This window comes from Typopeltis vanoorti, chromosome 12 (genome assembly GCF_054136105.1).
Source record: "Typopeltis vanoorti isolate ZY-2024b chromosome 12, IOZ_Tvanoo_1.0, whole genome shotgun sequence".
NCBI lineage: Eukaryota > Metazoa > Arthropoda > Arachnida > Uropygi > Thelyphonidae > Typopeltis > Typopeltis vanoorti.
In genome coordinates this window covers 19,683,993-19,703,540 of record NC_143560.1, presented here as the reverse complement: position 1 = coordinate 19,703,540, position 19,548 = coordinate 19,683,993, and the positions used below count along the sequence as shown (strand labels likewise).

Sequence of the window (19,548 nt, the reverse complement as noted above, 5' to 3'; positions counted from 1 at the left end):
GCATAGGCAAATTGATGAAATGAGTGCACGAAGGGAAATTATTGTGGGGGATTTCAACTATGGTAACATTAATTGGAAGGAGGAGAGGACACATGTGAGGAAGGAACTGGATTTTATCCAATTACTGAGGGAGAACTATCTGAGACAGCATATAATGGAAATTACTAGGGGTTTCAGAGTGCTTGATCTAGTAATATCATCTGAGAATTTGACTGTAATGAATATGACCATGCTGCCACCTATTGGTGAGAGTGATCATAAGGTCTTCACCTGGGAGGTGGCTAAATGTGTGAAATTTTCTATTAAGACAGGGTACATGTGGAATTACCGTGCTGGCAAGTATGACAAGCTTAGGAGATTGCTTGGTTCAGTGCTATGGCATGTAAAACTGCAATGGCTGGATGTTGATAGGTAATGGGATGTGGTCAAGGAGCATTTGCAGGAGGTTATGGCTGACTGTATACCTAGAGTGCGAATAGTAAATCAAGTAGGGGTTAAATGGATGAATAACACCATTAAACTTGATGTATAAAAAAATAAACAACTGTGGAAGGAATTTAAGGAGAAAGGTGACCTGCAGGCACATCAACGGTATAAAGCACAGGCCAGATGAGTAACAAGTGTGGTGAGAAAAGCAAAAGCAGATTATGAAAGAACATTAGCCATGCAGGCTAAAGAGAATCCCGAATAGTTTTTTTGATATGTTGCAAGTAAAAGAAAAAATGTATATGGCAGAATGATTTTAAAGAATGCCGATGGTAGGGAGGTAACCGAATCAGTTGATATAGTGTAATTACTGAGTGAGCACTTTGCAAGAGTATATCATCCATGTGGTGACATTGAAAGAATGAAGGAACCATTAGTTTATATGGGAACTGTGGTAAATGAAGCGGAGGTGAATAGTCTATTACAGAACCTTAATATGAATACATCTGTGGGATTGGATCGTATATCAGCACGGGTCTTACGTGAAGCGGCTAAAGAATTGTCAGTGCCCTTGACTTTATTGTTTAATCTGAGTCTCGGGTCTGGTTTAGTCCTGAAGGGGTGGAAATAATAGAAAATAGTTCCACTGCATAAAAGAGGATTCAAGACTACTGTTGCAAATTACTGACCGATCAGCATATCAGGAGTCGTTATCAAGGTCTTGGAGAAAGTGGTTAAGGAAAATATACAGGAATGGATTTATGAAAATGAGATACTGTATGGGGAACAACATGGCTTTGTGCAGGGTAGATCATGTCTCAGTAACTTGCTCAGGTTTTATAACACAGTGATGGCTGAACTGGATAAGGGTAATGGGTTTACAGTGATACTGCTGGACCTGGCTAAGGCCTTTGACAGGACTTCACATGGAAGTCTAATTCATAAACTGCAATATATGGGAATGGATATAGGGTTGGTGAGATGGATAGGTGGGTGGTTGATGGAGAGATACCAGAGAATAGTTTACTCAGGAGTAGAGTCCAAAAGATGGCCTGTGACTATGTGGTGTGCTGCAGGGTTTTGTTCTTGGACCACTGCTGTTTAATTTGTTCATTAATGATATAGGAAAGCATCTGAGAGGAACGGTTCATTTGTTCGCTGATGATGCTAAGTTGGGTAGGGCAATTGTGAATGCAGGCGATGTCAAAAATTTGCAGGATGATTTGGATAGATTGGTGGTCTGGGCTAAGGAGAATGAATGTCAATTTAATGTGGCAAAATGTAGGGTTATGCATTTTGGGGTGAAAAGATTAGCAGCAGTATATCACATTGGTGGAACTGTACTCCAGGAGATGGATGAGGCCATGGACTTGGGAGTGTTTCTGGATAGGAAGTTGAAGTTTAGGGGGGCACATCACAAAAGTGGCTAAATGAGCTCATCAAATCACTTGGATGCTGAAGAATACTCTGACGAGCATAGATAAACAAGTTATAATTCCTCTGTATCGAGCCTTGATATGACCCCATCTCGACCTGTGCCCAGATTTGATCACCTAGGTTTCTTCTTGATGGGGAGGAGGTGGAGAGGATCCAGAGGTGAGTGACCAAGATGATAGCAGGTCTATGGAATGAACCTTATGAAAACAGGTTGAAGATTTGTGGATTGCAGAAATTGGTTGATAGGCAGAAAAGGGGAGATGTGATTGAGTCATTCAAATTGCTGAAGGGTTTCTAAAGGATTAATTCAGAGGATGTTTTTGAGAACAGGACTGGTGGTTGGAGGGCTAGGGGACATCCATGGATGCTGGGCAAGAGTGTGGTTAGTAAGGGTGTTAGAGCTGGGTTTTTTACTTTTAGAGTGGTGAATGAGTGGAATAAGCTGTCTGAGTCTGTTGTGGGTGCTGTGACAGTGAATGAGTTCCAGGCAAAGTACAATAGATACTGTGTGGATGTCAAATAGTTGTGATGGACATGATGTTTAGGGCCTCCCTCGATGAGTCTAAGGACTCCTTGGAGTCGCCTGTAATAATAATAATAATATAATTGGAATCGGTTGATTATAGTTTGTAACAGTTTTTAACTTTTTATTGCCTTACATCAGTTATGTACCTTGAAGATGCCGACAGCCTTAGTTGGTATAATATAGTTGTTTCTTATATGTACTTGATCAATATAGTCCCATTAGAAGTCATTCCAGAATATTCTGATTTCTTTCTGGTGTCAACAGATGGTTCAAGATTTGAGTAAACTGTGGTATCCATTTCTATTTTCCCTGACCACATTGTAGTGATTTCACATGAATACTTTAGCTATTGCTGAGTTGCATATACCATACCAAGAGAGTGAGCTTAAAAATAAACATTAGTAATCCAGTCCATGTAGGAACTGTAGAGAGAAAGTTTTACTTTCTAGGTTCTGTGTAGGCCACAGGCTTCTTGGACAGTCTTTTCTGCTGAAGACTAATGAACCATTTACTTCCAGGTACCAATACTTGTGTATGTAATATTCTGGAGAAATGCTACCACTTTATTTGAGAAAGACATTTATCTTATACTTCCCTTGCTGATCCTTATAAACTTGACTGATTTTATTAGTGTTATTGAAAAGTGCATGAAATTTTTAACAATATTTATAGAGAATTAATTTGTTTAATTACTTCTCATCAGAAATGTATTTTATAAATATACATTTATTACAGTAATACCCAACCTTATGATACTTCAATTATGACTATCCACTTGTACGATTCTTTTCAATTATGAAAAGTTCCCATTTGTGTGACATTGCATTTGTTCACAATGATTTTTAGCAATATGATCAACTGATGTGCAGATTTTCTGACCTGTTTGTTTACAATGTCATTTGATTGCCGAACATGTATTGTGGTGTTTTGAAAAGGGGGAAAAATATGAATTATGAACTGTTTATAATTGTTATTTTATGTTATTGTTGTTAATAATGGCAGATAAAATTCAAAGGTAAGGGTTTTCTTGCTGCCATTAGATTAAAATTATTCAATGGTTAATCATTTCCTATGTATGAAATGGCAAATACCCTTGCTAAGGAATATTATGAACAATATTACTGTTAGTCCTTGTTATCATTGTTGATACATGTTTGTGATATATATAAGATATATATAAAAGATATATTGGCATCATTTATACTGATTTTAGGAAGAACATGATATCGTATATTAATCATCTATTTGCTTGCAGTATTTACAGAGACGTTGTATAAGCGAAAATGATTGTCGCACTATGAATGTTGCTACATTTATGAATAGTCAATATAGTACTACTGCTTTTTATTGGAAGCCCTTTTCTGGGAAATGTGTACATGAATGTCCTCCAGGTTATGCTGAAGATGAGTCAGATAAACACAAGTGTACTAAATGTAAAGACAGATGTCCAAAAGGTGAGAATGAACATGTTCTTGAGAAGAGATAAATAATAGGCTAGTGTTAGAGCTTTTGTATTCATATTAGCCAAAAAAAATTATACTTCAATTTTTGATGAAGGATAATATATATCCATTCTTAATTTGTTAGCCAGATTATATTTTCCTGAGAGCTTATGAGAATATAACTTTTGGCATGGAAGTCACCTTTTATTAGTGCATTTAGGTTTCACTGGCCACTGGCCTGACTGTTTTGAACTGTTTGTTTTGGTTTTCATCAGAGACCAGGCAGAAACCTTTTAATGGTCCAAAACCCTCTCCAACCCTAACAAGTATCTCATGTCGGGAAGTTATGAGTGAACTCTTGTTACGTGCATATAACCTTTTAACATGAGATATACTTGCTATGGTTAGAGAGGGATTTTGCCCTCTTAAAGTTTCTGCCTGGTCTCTGATGAGAATCAACAGTTCAAAACATCTGTCAGGCCAGTGAAACTTAAGCCTCTCATGCATGAATTTTTATATTCATTTATAAAAAATAATGGCATGATACAGTACCATTTAATCTTACAGTGTTACCATGAATTCATTAATTTTGCTAAATTTGTGTCCTGTATATGTTCAAAATTATGTCCTCATCTGAGGACATCATGCACTAATGCCAACAGACTACAGACTTATTTCTATGGAAATGACTTAGACTAAGGAATTTATTTTCATTGAAAGACATTACAAGTATGACAAAACAGATTATAAACAATTTATATTTTGCTGGAACACTGCATGAATAATCAAAATTTGGATTACTTAGTACATACAAAAAAGTAGAACAACTAGAATTTGCACTAGAGCTATGTAAATCAAAAACAATCTCATTCTCTTTGCCTCATTTTGTATGCAAAGACTGAAAACATTCTGGACAGATTGGAACCTCACATCTACCACAGATGTATCTTGTTTTACTCTTACAGTGTAGATCTCTGCAACGATTGGCATTAGCACCTGTTGTCTTCTTCGGGAAGTGTCCACCGCTGTGAAAACGTTTCTCATGTGGCACAGAGTGAGTTTTGTGTTCCTTTAGTGCTGGTGGTGTCTGACTCGAAGGACATCCTCATTTCTTTGTACCTAACTGAGCTAAACCTTGATATATCCAAGCAGTTAGCACTCTTGATTTGAATTCCAACAAATCCAATTTTTCTTATTCTTCCCATTTCCAAATGATCCATGCATTACAAACACGTATATTCAACATATGGTAAAAAATTCTCATATACCATCATTTGTTTCTGGTATCATTTTCGATACAAAGCCATAAGAGAGTCCATAAAGTCCACTCCACCTATATGTTTGTTATAACAGCTATGCTGCGAGGTAGCGGAATTTCAAAACTTTTTTCTTTCTGGCTGAAGCTCTGACATACACTGACAGGCTCCTTTCCTAAGTAGCTAGATACTACATGTACTATTGAGTTATCAACCCATCTAGTGACAGTAATGCCATCGATACAAAGCCATAAGAGAGAGAGTCCATAAGGTCCACTCTACCCATATGTTTGTTATAACAGCTATAACAGTGTTATAGCTGTTATAGTGACATGACATATTTCCTCGTCCCATCTTCTGCAAATCCTTTTCATTTTTCAGTTTTTTGTCAGCACCTTGAAGTCAATTTCTTCTGCATGTACCCACATAATAAATGTCATCTTCCTTTAGTTTCTTAATTAGGGGGATGCTCGTGAAGAAGTTGTCTGCATATACCTTGAAGTTCTTACCAGCAAAATCATGAAAAGCCTCAGTACTACATTTTCACTTGCACTGAATGAGTCTGAATTTTGTCTTCCAGGATCTGCACCTACATAAAGATCAAAACAATATACATAGCCTGAAATTCCTCCCCTCACTCACATTATGAAACCCCATTTTTTTGGTTTCTTAGGTAAGTATTGTTTGAGTTGTGAAATGTCCCTTGAACGGAATCATCATTTCATCTACACTCTGAAATTCTTCTGGGCTGACAGCAAAATGGAATGTTTCATGAAAATTTTTCAGCACTGGTCTTATACATATTGCTTTGTCTTTATTGTTAGTAGATATTGTGTCTGAATCAACAAAATGCACATAATGCCTTATGTCTTCCCATCTGTTCACTAACATAGCATCAGCTATAACATCCATGCACAGTACATGTTCAGAAGACCAATAATGCCTTGCACGTGGGTATTTTATGTATGTTATGACAAGTACAATTCCAAGGTAAATTTTGAGTTCAGTCAGAGTAAGTGCTAAATTACCTTTGCCTTTACAGCAGGCATACAGATTAGTTTGTTTCACAATTTCATCCATCAATTTATCTGGAAACAGCTGTGAAAAATAATCTACAGGGCTCTCTCCGTGAATATTTACTTGGTGTTTTCCTCTAAACTGTGGTTCAGTACCAGCAAAGGGATTATCTTTCTCACTAAACCACACTGGTTGTCTCTGCAGTGGCATATGACCAGCAACGGCTATATTTTGCACACTAGCTGGACTTTGAACGTTGTGAGTCTGACCAACACGGGAAAGACACTGAACATCACTGTCTTTACTTGAACTGTCACTCTCCGTAGGATCATTTTGTGGCTGCTGGTATGTAGGATTATCATCAGAATCACTCAGCTCCAAACCATCTTTAGATTCTTCCAACAGTTTTTCAATCTCCTCTTCAATAAGTCTCTTGTGGTAATAAGCCTTTTTTATGCCTGAAGGACCTGGCTTTTGGTTATCCATCTGTAAAAGAGATGATAGTGCCAATTAACACACTTACTATTCATTTATGTTTGCAAAAATAAAATAAATAAAAGTATAAAAATATTGTACACGAACTTTCTAACATTAGACTATTTGCTGCATAGATTACCTTACAAACATATTGTCCTCAGATGAGGACAATATGTTTGTAAGGTAATCTACATTAGATTACCTTGCAAATGTATTATCCTCATATGAAGACAGGTTGTTTTCAAGTTTGTTTCATAAATATGGTAATAAACATGAACAAATTAAATATTCACACTTCATCTAGAAGGTATAATAATATATAAAACCATACTAACCTTTCTAGAAGACTCATAAAATCACCAAATTCAAACAAAACAGCAGCTTTTCACTTCCTCTTTGATACTAGCATGCACTGCAGAGAGAGATTGGTATTCCTGTAACTCTGTTGAAACTCCTGCCAGTGTGGTTTCTAAGAACACTTTGGTCTTCCCAGATGAGGACTACATGCATACAGTACCACTAAATTATGAATTATGATGATGAGGGGAAAATATATGTGTCCTTATATGTGGCCCTTATGCATGAGAAGGTTAAATGCACTGATAAAAGGCAAAATTTATGGATCTGTGAGCTGAGTTCATGCTTTTTAAGTTGAGCAAACTCACAAAACCAAAGGTAACTCATTATTCAGAGTACATGGTGTATTAAGTTTTATGCAGTAATCTTTGTGTATCTATTTTAAAACTTACTCATAAAATTTATGAATACATTTTAGAAAAAGATATTTTGTTATTGGGTTGGCAAATAAGTTTGTTTGGTTTATGCATTAGTACAAGTTTATGCCGCTTTGCCTGTTGCTATTGTTGCACTATTGTGCAACGCTATTGTGCAGTTGAAAGGTGACATTTCACATAACCTTTCAGTGAATTTTCGTTCGGCCTACTTCAGTTGCGCGTGTGTGTGTAACATATTTTTAGAAATGGAAGGAAATAACATACATTACTGGCATATTTTGCTTTTTTATTTCAAAACAGGCAAACGAGCTGCAGAGGTCCATAAAAAAAATATGCAGCATATATGGGGACTCGCATATATGAGGACTGCGTATATGCAGCGTGATGCGCCGGTCACCTGACCGAGGTTGATTTGAGTGTTGTGAAGGATATCATCGACAAAAATCTGTGACAACAGTGCGGGAGATTGCTGCAGTACTGACCATATCCCATACAAGCATTGAAAACCTTTTGTACAATTTGGGATATGTTTCAAAACTCAATGTTTGGGTACTGCATGAATTGACTGAGGCCAATATGACTGCTCGCATATCCATCTATGATTCGCTGCGATGTCGCCAAGAAAACGACTCATTTTTGAAGCGGATGATTACAGGAGATGGAAAATGGCTCATGTACGATAACGTGGTATGTAAAAGATCATGGAGGCACAAAAGCGAACCGCTTCAGATAACCTCGAAAGTGGGATTGCACCCAAAGAAGATCATGCTCTCTGTGGAATTATAAAGGTGTTGTCCACTACAAGGTATTACTGTCAGGCAGAACGATTGATTCAACTGTCTATTGCTCACAGTTAATGCGACTGGCCCATGCATTTAGCACAAAACATCCTGAATTGGCAAATCAGAAAGGAGTTGTCTTTCACCACGACAATGCCAGACCCCACACATCATTAACAACCCAGAGTAAATTGTTACTTCTTGGCTGGGATGTTTTGCCACATCCTTCGTATTCACCAGACCTGGCACCTTCCAATTACTACTTATTCCGATCATTGCAGAATTCTCTGAATGGGAAAAGCTTCACTAATGAGGAGGCTGTCAAGAGACACCTGGATCAGTTTTTTGCCAGTAAACCTCAGGAGTTTTATGAACGCGGCATAATGAAGTTGGTGGACAGATGGCATGAGGTTATTGATAAAGAGGGTCAATATATAACTGACTAGTTTGTATTATATATATTAAATAAAATGTGTTTCATTCCACTCTGAAAAACTGAACGAACTTATTTTCCACCCAATATATAATTATTTGTAAAAATGATTTAATGAAAGTAAACAGAGCATGTGTAAGACTAGCCTTTGATGCATTGATAAGACTAGCCTTTGATGCAATGATAATGGGGAAAAAACCTTTTCAGATACTGACTTGTGCTATTTGTTGTATTATTTTCAAATGCATAACCATTATTAAGATTACTTTCTTTTCTTTTTTTTTTTTTTCCGTGTACACTTATATACCAGATTCATTTTTGGTGAATAGATTTTGATGAAATTTCAGGATTTAAATTGAATTATCTGGATTTAAATTTATTCCCCTGTGTGAATTTTGGTTTAAATGGCCAAAATAAACCAGAGTTGGAATGAAAATTCTTTTATGATGTACAGAATATTTTTATACTTCTTCAGTTATTGTTTTTAATATGTTATTATTATTTTCTTGACCTTCATGGGGTCACAGCATTCATCATGGGAGTCCAACTTTCGTCAAAACAGTCTATCATACTTATTGTATCCTTAAACTCATCCACTGTTTGCACTTAAGCCATTCTCTCAGGTGATGCATTCCATGGCCCAATCACTTTCTATGCAAAAAATGTACTTCTTACCCTTATACTAACTGCTTCCATTTGCATCTTCCAGGGATGCCAATTATCCTCATTCTTTCCCCTCATTTTGCTATATGAAAACCAACACCAGTAATAAACCTAAAAAACAGCTTAAATGTCTCAATCATATTCCCCTCATCCCTTTGTGTTCTATCCTTCAAACTCAACAGTTTGATATGATAGCCCATTTATAATTTTTGTTATCTGTCTTTGTAACCTCTCTATGGTTACTTCATTCCTCTCAAATGTCTGTGATGACCAGATCTGAGCACCGAAATCCAGTTGTGGTCTGATCGAAGCTTTTTACAATGGGACCATCATCCCTTTATCTCCCGTGATTAGTCTCCTCGTCACCATTGCAGAAATTTTCTGAGATGTCTTCACAACCTTTATAATATGTCCTCTGAACTTCAAATTTCTATTTGCATTCACCCAAGATCCCTCACATCCTCCACTTCTTCCAAAGTAACTCCACCAAGTGAGTATGAAGCATCCCATCTGTGGATCCCAAATTTCAAAATCTAACATTTAGTTGCATTAAAACAACATACTCATTCATTTTCCCACCATACTCAAATCACCTTGAAGAGGCAAAACATCAGCTCTATTATTACTTATGCTTGCGAGCTTCAAATCATCTGCAAACCACTGAATATCTCCCTGGTCCCTTGACAATACTGTTGACATAAAGATTGACCAGTTATGGTCCCAGAACTGAAACCCGTGGAATTCTTCTGGTAACCTTCCTACTCTCAGATACTGCTCCTCCATATACATCTCAATAATATCTATCAGAAGGCCATTTCTCAATCTAATCCACTAACCTGATATCCAAACCCATATGTTACAACTTAAAATCAGCTTGTTATGTGGCACCCTGTTAAATGCCTTTGATTTTAGGGGGAAAAAAATTTAAAAAAAAGGCAATGTATGCCTCATCCTTATCCACTGCTGTTGTTACACTACTGTAAAATATAATCAGATTATTGATACAAGAGCACTCTTTAACAAATCCATGCTGGCCTGCATGAATGTTATTGTCCTCATCTGTCCAAATCTGTTTTACTAGTTCTTACTAGTATACAGAATACAAGACATTAATTTCTCCAAAATCTTAACTACAGAAGAAATACAGACTATAGTTTGATATCACCACTTTAACCTATCTTAACATCCACTAATTACCCTCCTTCAACTCTACATGAACATGTTCCAATGCAACGCGTTCATTAAACAGCCACCTCACTTCCACATCACAGTCCGTCCCTTAAAACACATGACATAATTCCATCTGTTTCTCCTCTACCCCTTACTGACATTTAGCATACTCCATATTCGGAAGAAATCCTTCATATGAATCATATCTAACACTTCACTATTCTTTATCCATCTGGGAATAAAGCCTACTTTACCAGGATAAAACATTAATAGTGATCATTCAATAGTTCATCTATATTTCCTATCTTAATCACTCGAGTCCTGTCATCATCCAGCAAGGTAATCTGTCCACAATCATTTTTTCTCTTATTTCACTGCATAGTGAAAAAAACTGCTTGATATTCTTCTTGGATTGCAGTGCCAGTTTCTTCTCATATTCAATTTTGTTGTCTCCTTACAATACTAGCCAGTTTTCTAGCCTGAGTCTTATATTCCACATGTGACTGTACTCTGCATCTCTGATTGTCTTTCATAATCTCTTTTTCATCTTCAATTCATGTTTAATTTCTCTATTCATTCATTTGACTCTGAATCAGTTTATCTTCTTTACATGATGTATACAATCTGCCACTGATATCATCAATTTTTTTGAAGTATCTCTCATACACTACCGACCTCTCTTCTTCACATTCCTTCAACTATTTCCTGCTGCAAACTTTTCTATGATAGTTGCCTGCCTTATAATTCCAGATAAATTCTTTCTGATTTGATATTTCTGTATATCTGTTCATCCTCCTCAGGATAAAGCATGAATTTATCATTCTCAAATGTTTCAGGAGCCCTAACAAGGTTCCAACCAAGAACTGATACTATAAATACAGCATTTGGTGACAGAAGCAAGAAACAAAAGATATTTATGATACCACTACATATGTTCAAGTGTTTTTTCTGATCATTTACACATTTCATAATAAGAGAATTTTTTTCCATTCCTTTAGTGTTACATGGTGATCAGCATTCATTTTACACAAATTATGCTCTACAGCCGTGTTATAAATAGTTATAAATAATTATTTTAATTTCCAGATATTTCAACCTTAATATTAAAGTCATCATCTGGAGTATACACTTGAGAATTTTGACCATCCTTTGCTGATTAAAGACTTTTGAGAAATCTTTCAGGAAATGACAATATATGCTAAAATCTTAATTATAAAAAATTTAATTAATTCCTTCTTATATTTTAGCAATGTTACATTGCCATCACCCGGGATCACAAAAAAACAAAAACAATGATATGCACAAACAAGCACTAACACTGAACAAATGAGGCTGAATAAAGGCAACAGAAGTCAGACCTAGAGTCCTAAATGGTACCCCCTAGTGGGCTAAATTGGTTGTCTTGGCTGCTGGGTTAATGATCTTAAAATATATGCTTTCCAAATTTGAGGCAGTCTCATACGTCCAAATTTTTTGAGGTTTGGAAAGTTTTTCAGGGCTGAGGCAGATTCATGGAATAGTCTTTCATACTTATATTTGCTGTGGTGTAATAGAGTGGTCTTCTTCTTCCAGCGTATCCTGTGGTGGGTGCCCAAAGTATGGTCATCAAATCCTGAGTGACTGTATTGGTTGAGCCAGATGTAGTCCTTGTGTTTGGATATCCTGATATTAGCTGTCCTGCCTGTTTTGCTGTAATAGGACCATTTGCAACTGCAAGGGACTGATATACTTCTAGTACATCTAGGGGATGTGGCTGGTCTCTTTTGGTGGAGCAGATAGTAGAACTGTTTGCAACTGCAAGGGACTGATATATTCCTAGTTCTGGCTGGGTCTCTTTTAGCAAAGTAGATAAGAGACACCAATTTCTTATGTGGTCTATAACTGGTTGGAAGTTCATATGTCCTTAGGATTTTTGTTATTTCGGATGTGCCCTGGATATATGAAATAGTGATAAATTTTGAGTAATCTTTGCTTTGAGGGGGGTTGTGGTTACATGGTTTTAATATTTTAGTTTTTTAAATTTTTTTTGGATATTTTTTTTGGAGTTGTAGCCATTGGCTAAGAAAGTGTTAAGGATATGGTCATGTTCAGTAGTTAGGGCACTGGTACCCAAACTGATTAGTTTTGTCCTGTTATATAGGGTTTTTATAATCCCATATTGTTGAGAGGGAGGGATGACTGCTGGTGAATGTATCTACCTGTATGTGTAGGCTTTTTATAAATGGAGAATGCCAGGGATCCATTAGGCTGGCATATAATTAGAGTATCTAGGAATGGGAGACTGTTATTGTTTTCCTTTACAAAGTAAACTCGATCCTGGGGTGTTGACTGTTTAGGTGTGCTGAGAAATTGTGGAATGTATCCAAGCCATGCAGCCAAATAGTGAACACATTATCTATGTAGCATTTCCAGACAGTGGGTTTATGTGGGACAGAGTTTACGACTTTTTCTTCAAAGGTCTTCATACAGAAGTTGGCCAGGGATGGAGAGAATGGAGAACCCATGGCAATCCCCTCCATCTGTTTGTAGAATTTTCCTTGCCAAATGAAATAGCCTTCGTTTGTGGTGAACTGAAGGGCTGAGATATTGGGAGGAAATATGGCATGGATGAGGGTCTAAGGTATCTTTGAGTGGGACATTGGTGAATAAGTTGGAGACATCAAAACTGACCATTATGTCAGTGTGTTGGAGTGTGACATTTTCTATACTGGCTTTAAAGTGGCCTGAGTTTGTTATGTGTGAAGGTGTGTAATGAGTATATTGTTTGAGCACTTTGGCTAAATGTTTGGCTAATTTGTATGTGGGGTGAATCAATGCCATCACAATGGGACATAATGGCACATTTTGTTTATGGATTTTTATTAGTTCATATATCTGCTGAACAGTCTAGAGTTATTAGGTTTTAGTCTGTTTGTAATTTCTACAAGCCAAGAGGTAACCTTTTTAAGGAGCCTATGGAGTGTTTTGATTTATCTGCTGGTGAGATTATAGTCTTATAGGGAGGTTGGTAGAAGCTTTACAAGCTTCCACCACCTTAGGGGGGGTGGAAGCTTGTAAACTTCCACCCCCTAAGCCCTGAATTCCTTCTTGTGAGAAGGTTCATTCAAAATAATAATAAATAAATGCAAAAATTAAAAAAGTAAAGAGACAAGCTTACCTGAGTAATCTGTTTGATTTAAAACCACAGTGGCATTTCTCTTATCTGCTTTGGTAATTATTATTCTGTTGTTGCTTTTAATCTTTTGCAGAGCTTCAAATTCTTTTTTTTATGATAGGTTGCTTTTGGTGGTTTAGCTTAGGTGAGAACACTGACTACATTCAGTCTGATGTTGTTGGCAATGTGGTTGGGAAGGCTGGATACCTCATTCTTTTCATATCATTATTTCGTCTGCCAAATTTTCTTAGGTCCTATTACAAAGTTATGGCCACATACGAATGTGATAATTGCTTCAGGGTAAGGGAAAATAGGTTTATTTCTGTGTTAGGAGATAGTTAAGGTTTGGAAGCTGAGTTTTTTTTTTTGGAGACTTTCAAATTTCTTAATGTGCAAACATCATATTCTTGAAATTCTTTTTCTGCTGAAGTGTTTGAGATGTCGGAAAGGATCGTCCAAAAGTCGACGTTCAGCATCGCAGCAAGCTCTTCTTGGTGTTGGCCAAGAGAACGCAGGTGGTGGCAATCTGCTCCCATAGAAGAGTGAAGCTAGTGCATCTGTAAATGTGTAGAGCCTTCAGCGATGTAAATTGGTGTTTCAGTTTAATACAATCAGGTTCACTTTGTTGTCCTGACAGCATTTTAAAAAAGGCTTATTGATTCAGTTGTTTGGATATCTGTATCTTCAACTTGCCATATTGAAGGGCCTTGTGTGGAATGGAAGTTCCTTGGATGATTGTAATTCTTGTAGATAAGCTTATACATTTGTTATCCATAGCTTGTAATTTGTCAGGAAATGACAACGTATACTAGAATATTAATTATAAAAAAACTCAAATTAATACCTTCCTATATTTTGACAGTGTTACATTGCCATTATCTGGGATCATAAAAAACAACGATATGTGCACGCAGGCACTAACACTCAGCAAAGAGCTGACATTTTGACTAGAGAGCTTATGTTTGGCCTTGAAATAAGGTTGGATCTTTCATATTCCCTATTTCTATATAATTTCCATTGCAGAAATGGAAATGGCCTGGTTCCCTGAAACTTGAACAGCATTGTCTCTTGCTGAATGTATGGCTTGTGCTGTTTGACTCTCTCTCTCTCTTTTTTTTTTTTTTTTTTGTTAATAATGTTGTAACCAATTATTTTGCTCTCTTTCCCTGAACAAGAGCAAAATAATTGGTCTCCACCTCTCCCCAAGAATAACTCCTGCATGTACTTTAAAAAGCTTGCAAACTCTCCCCCCCCCCCCCCCCCAAAAGCCCTGAATTCCTTCTTGTGGGAAGGTTCATTCAAAATAAATAATAATAAATGCAAAAATTAAAATAGTACTCTTTTTAATTTTTAAGTAACTTGCAATATGCATTATATTTAAACCAAATAGTCAGTGATGTTCTAGTGTTATTTTTTTTTTTCCCTTTGTAGGCTGATATTTTATAAATTTTTCATTATAGTTTGTAATGGTGGTTTAGTGGACAGTGTTAGTTCAGCTCAACAGTTACGTGGATGTACTTATATAAATGGCTCCCTGGAAATCCAGATACAAGGAGGTGGTACGTGATAAAGTTGTATCTATATATGACAACTTTATTTATTTATCTGTTTTAGTGATTTTTTTAGCTTTCTTTTTTAAAACCTGGCTTTATTACCAATTAAAAAAACAGTAATGAAGTCATTATAAATGAGTAAATATTTACTAATCTTTACTAATGCTATTTTTTTTAAAAAAATTCTTATGAGATACTCTGCTAGCATGTGCAGATGCTGTGATAAGAAATGTAAGATATGTAATCCAGTTTGTTACTTTACTAATTTTCATTCCATTCAAAATGCATGAACATATGTATGTTCTTTGGTGTTTTGTAGTATTTATTATGAATGATATGATATTACAGTATGTTTTTTAATATCAGTTACATCCACGAGTACTGTGGTTCCTCCATAGTGTACTAATACTGTGGATAGTAAATGTCATTATTACAAACTTCCTCACTATAATGTGTATCCTGCATTATTGATTTAATAACACCATCTCATACAGCAATAAAAGAAGATGGCACCACGATGCCTAATAGGAAAAGCAATCATGCAGTTTTGATGTGGAAGTGGCTATGCAGGTACAAGTTTCATGAAACAAGAGAGATGTGTGAAATTACAGAGCAGGTCAATATGATAAATTATGAACACAGATTGGTGATGTGCAGTGGCTTGATGAATTGAAAGGAAGAGAAATCAGTGGTGCATGGGACTTGGTCCAAAATCAGTTATTTATAGCAATGTCAAGGAAGGTTAGAGGAATCAACAAAGTAGGGATGAAATGGATGCATCTTGGAATTAAGTTAGAGCTTCTGAGAAAGAGGATGTTATAGAGGAGATATAAAGAAATTATACCAGTTGGCAGCATGAGGAGTATAAGACATAGGCTATAATAAATTTAGTTTAATCCTTTATCCCAGTGTAAGCAAACAAAGTTTGCACCTGAAGTATCTTCAAGACTGAGGCAACTCATGGTAAAGGTGGACCAAGCTCTCATCATTCCTTGTCTTAGTATCTCCCATAAGGCAAAGCACATCTTGCAGACATATACAGGGTGTTCGGGATAAATTTGACAGTTTCGTAAGGAAAAAGAAAATCTTCTTTGTATCTATTAAATTTAATGAATTGACAAAAAAACATTACAGGCAGAGTTAATTACAATACTATCAACAAGATTTACTCAAAATAACCACCATTAGCATCGATCACAGCTTCAATTCTGCTTCGGAACCTCGAACAAGCTGATGCTACAGTCTCCCTGGGAAGGGCCGCAAAAACTGTTTTAATTTTATCCATTAACTGGGCTTTTGTATTACTGGAAGTGCGATTGGTGTCTTTTTCAACTGCGCCCCATACAAAATAATCCATGGGGTTAAGGTCTGGGGAGTTTGGAGGCCAAACATTTGGACTGGTGAAGTCGTAGAAATTTTCAGACAACCATTTTTGACTTTTCCCAGAGGTGTGGCAAGGGGCCGAATCCTGCTGCCATACATACGGCCTACCATTGGCTACCCTTGTTATCCAGGGCTTGACTACAGTTAGCAACTCCACGAACAAAGCCCGAATTCCAATGCCAGGGTTCTTCAACACCTGTTCCTGCAGATTTGCGAGGAATTCTGCTGTACGAACACAATCAGATCGTCTGCTAGGGATCTTTCTTCTTGCTACATCCTCGTAGTCACCATTGCAAGTCTCTAGTTCATGCCTGATTGTTTTTACTGTATTCAGGGAGCATCGGGCAGCAGTCGTAATATCCTTATTTTGATGGCGGGCACGAATCATCATGATACAAGTTATTCTCTTCCATGATTCAGGTGGGTTCCAGCTATCCATCCTTTCTGACATCTTGTATATGAATGAAGAAGGGTCCAAACTTTTAAATGAAGAGAAGTGTGTGTTAATACATGTAACTTACGGAAAAATATAATTAATTATAAATATGTCAAATTTATCCCGAACACCCTGTATAATGCTGTGCATTAAGGGAAGGGCCACTACCCAGACCGGTTTCAACCTTTATTGAGGTTTCATCAGTGGGAGCCAGCCCCAGAAGTGGTGATACTAAGGTGGAAGCAATGGAGAAGTCAAATTTACCTATATGAGTTGCCAAAAGGTGTCTCACCTTATTGTTAAATTACTCTGTTAGTCTTGGTCCGCCTTTACCACGAGTTGCCTTAGTCCTGAAGATACTTCAGGCACAAACTTTGTTTGCTTACACTTCGATAAAGGATTAAACTAAATTTATTATAGTCTAACCAAGTGAAGGGGTGCTTAAGGGTCAAAGCTATATAACTGAGAGGAAACCTCCACATAGCTTTTAAAGAAATGCAGAGAACCGACCAGGGCTTCTGACCTAATGTCCAATCCTCACCTTCTCGTGGTGCACCCTGTTGGGTATCTACTTGGATACTGAGCGAACGAGGATGGGCTGGCAATTTGGGATTTAGCTGACCAAATTGTATTCTTATTGGTTAAACCAAAATAAAAAATAATGGTACAACATGACAAAATTTCATGCCGGCTGGGGCGTCGCTTGGTTAAAGAAGGCCCCGTTGATTTCGTCTGGGAACCAGGGCAAACGGCGAAAAGTCAGCTACTGGAACAAATCTGAAAACAAACCCTAACTCAACATCACCAGAGTTAAAGATCGGTACTATCAACCTAAGAAGCCTGAATGCCAAAGAAATGGAGCTAGCTGAGGAATTAGATAAGTACTAGATCGACATAATAGGGGTGACTGAAACAAAAAAGACCAAAACTGGTGAGATCTTTCTGAGCAATAAATACAAAATGTTATATTCAGGCAATGACAATCAAAGAAAAGAAGGAGTAGCCATAGTATTCAACACAAAATACGAGGCTAATCTTCTTGAATGGCAGTCAGTCTCAAGTAGAGTAATATGAGCAAATATGAGAATGGGGAACTGGACAATGAGACTTATTTGTGCCTATGGTCCCAGAGAAGGTTCTACTAAGGTAGAAGTGGAGGAATTTTTTGAAGGTTTAAAAAAAGCAACTGACACAATGAAAAAGGAAAAGTTGGTCCTTGTTGGGTATCTAAATAGCAGAGTAGGAAATGATTGTGAGACATACAAAAATATTTTGGGAAAATTTGGAGAAAAGAGCAAAGCTAATAATAATGGCAAATATCTTGGATTTCTTCTCAGGACATGGACTGGTTATTACTAACACCATGTTCCAACATAAAAATGTGCACAAATTCACATGGAGAGAAGAGGCAAGGAATAAGAAAAGTCTCATTGACTATGTTATTGTTGATAGTGATGTTTTCTCCCTGGTGCAGGACACCAGAGTGTACAGAGGATTTGAAATTGGAAGTGATCACTGTTTAGTCTTGAGCAGGATAAAATTGAATTTCATATTGAAAAGAATAACACGTAAGAAAGTTTTAAAGCGAATAAAAGTGGAGCAGCTCTCAGATGTGAACTGTACACTAAAATACACAAAGATTATTGAAGAAAAAATGAAAGAGTTTGAGAACAGGAATCAAACCTTGCAGATTCAGTGGCAAACTCTGAAGAAAACATTGACTGATTCAGCCAGAGAGGCATGTGGTGAGGTTGTCCGTAAGGATAAAAAAATCAGAACTCCCTGGTGGACACAGGAAGTTAAAGAGGCAGTGAAAAAAAAGAAGAAAGCATATCAAAAGTTCCTGTCAAATAAGTCAGCTTGTGCTCTTAGAGAATATAGAGACAAATGCAAGGATGCTAAACACTGTGTAAAACTAGCTAAACAAAAGTCATGGGAGTGCTTTGGCAAGAATATAGAAAATAAATATCAAGAAGGTGGCAAAATATTCTGGAGGCTGTTGAAGAAGCTTAGGAATGGAGGAAAGAGTGCTGTAAAAGGCGTTAGCGATGATAAAGATGACATGAAATGGGAGAAAAAGATATCCTTGAGGTATGGAGTAATTACTTTGAAAAACTGCTAAATGAAACAAGCAGTGATGACAGCACAGTGGTAAAAAACACTGACCAGGCATGCAGTCAGGAATACATATCCATACTTGAAATAGAAAAAGCCATCAGAGGCTTGAAATGTGGAAAGGCAGCAGGAGTAGATGATATTCGACCAGAAATGCTGAAGTATGGTGGTATAAAAGTCTTACAGTGGCTGCACTGCATAGTTCAGAAAGCCTGGACAGAGGGACGAATTCCCGATGATTGGAATGGAGCTCTCATAGTACCCATTTATAAGAAGGGAAATAAAACTGAATGTGAGAATTACAGAGGTATTTCCCTACTGAGTGTTCCTGGCAAGATCTATGCAAGTATACTTGAGAAACGGTTGAGAAGAATTGTGGAAGAAAAGCTTGGTGAAGAACAAGTTGGATTCAGGCCAAATAGAGGCTGTCAGGATCAGATCTTCACTTTACGACAAATAGTCGAGAAAGCATGGGAATATCACAAAGAGCAGTATTTAAGTTTTGTCATAATGATCTGTATTTGTTGATTTGGAAAAGGCATATGAC

General features: G+C 36.9%; 1 protein-coding gene across 3 annotated transcripts in view; it reads left to right on the top strand.

Moving 5' to 3' along the window:
• LOC150100615 (insulin-like peptide receptor) overlaps nucleotides 1-19,548 on the top strand; it is a 782,259-nt gene that overhangs the window by 256,140 nt on the left and 506,571 nt on the right. For all 3 annotated transcript variants that reach the window (XM_090401273.1, XM_090401271.1, XM_090401272.1), the window contains exons 5-6: nucleotides 3,645-3,843; nucleotides 14,975-15,073. In XM_090401273.1, the coding sequence (XP_090257399.1) occupies nucleotides 3,645-3,843; nucleotides 14,975-15,073 (298 nt within the window). The remainder of the gene's footprint in view (nucleotides 1-3,644; nucleotides 3,844-14,974; nucleotides 15,074-19,548) is intronic.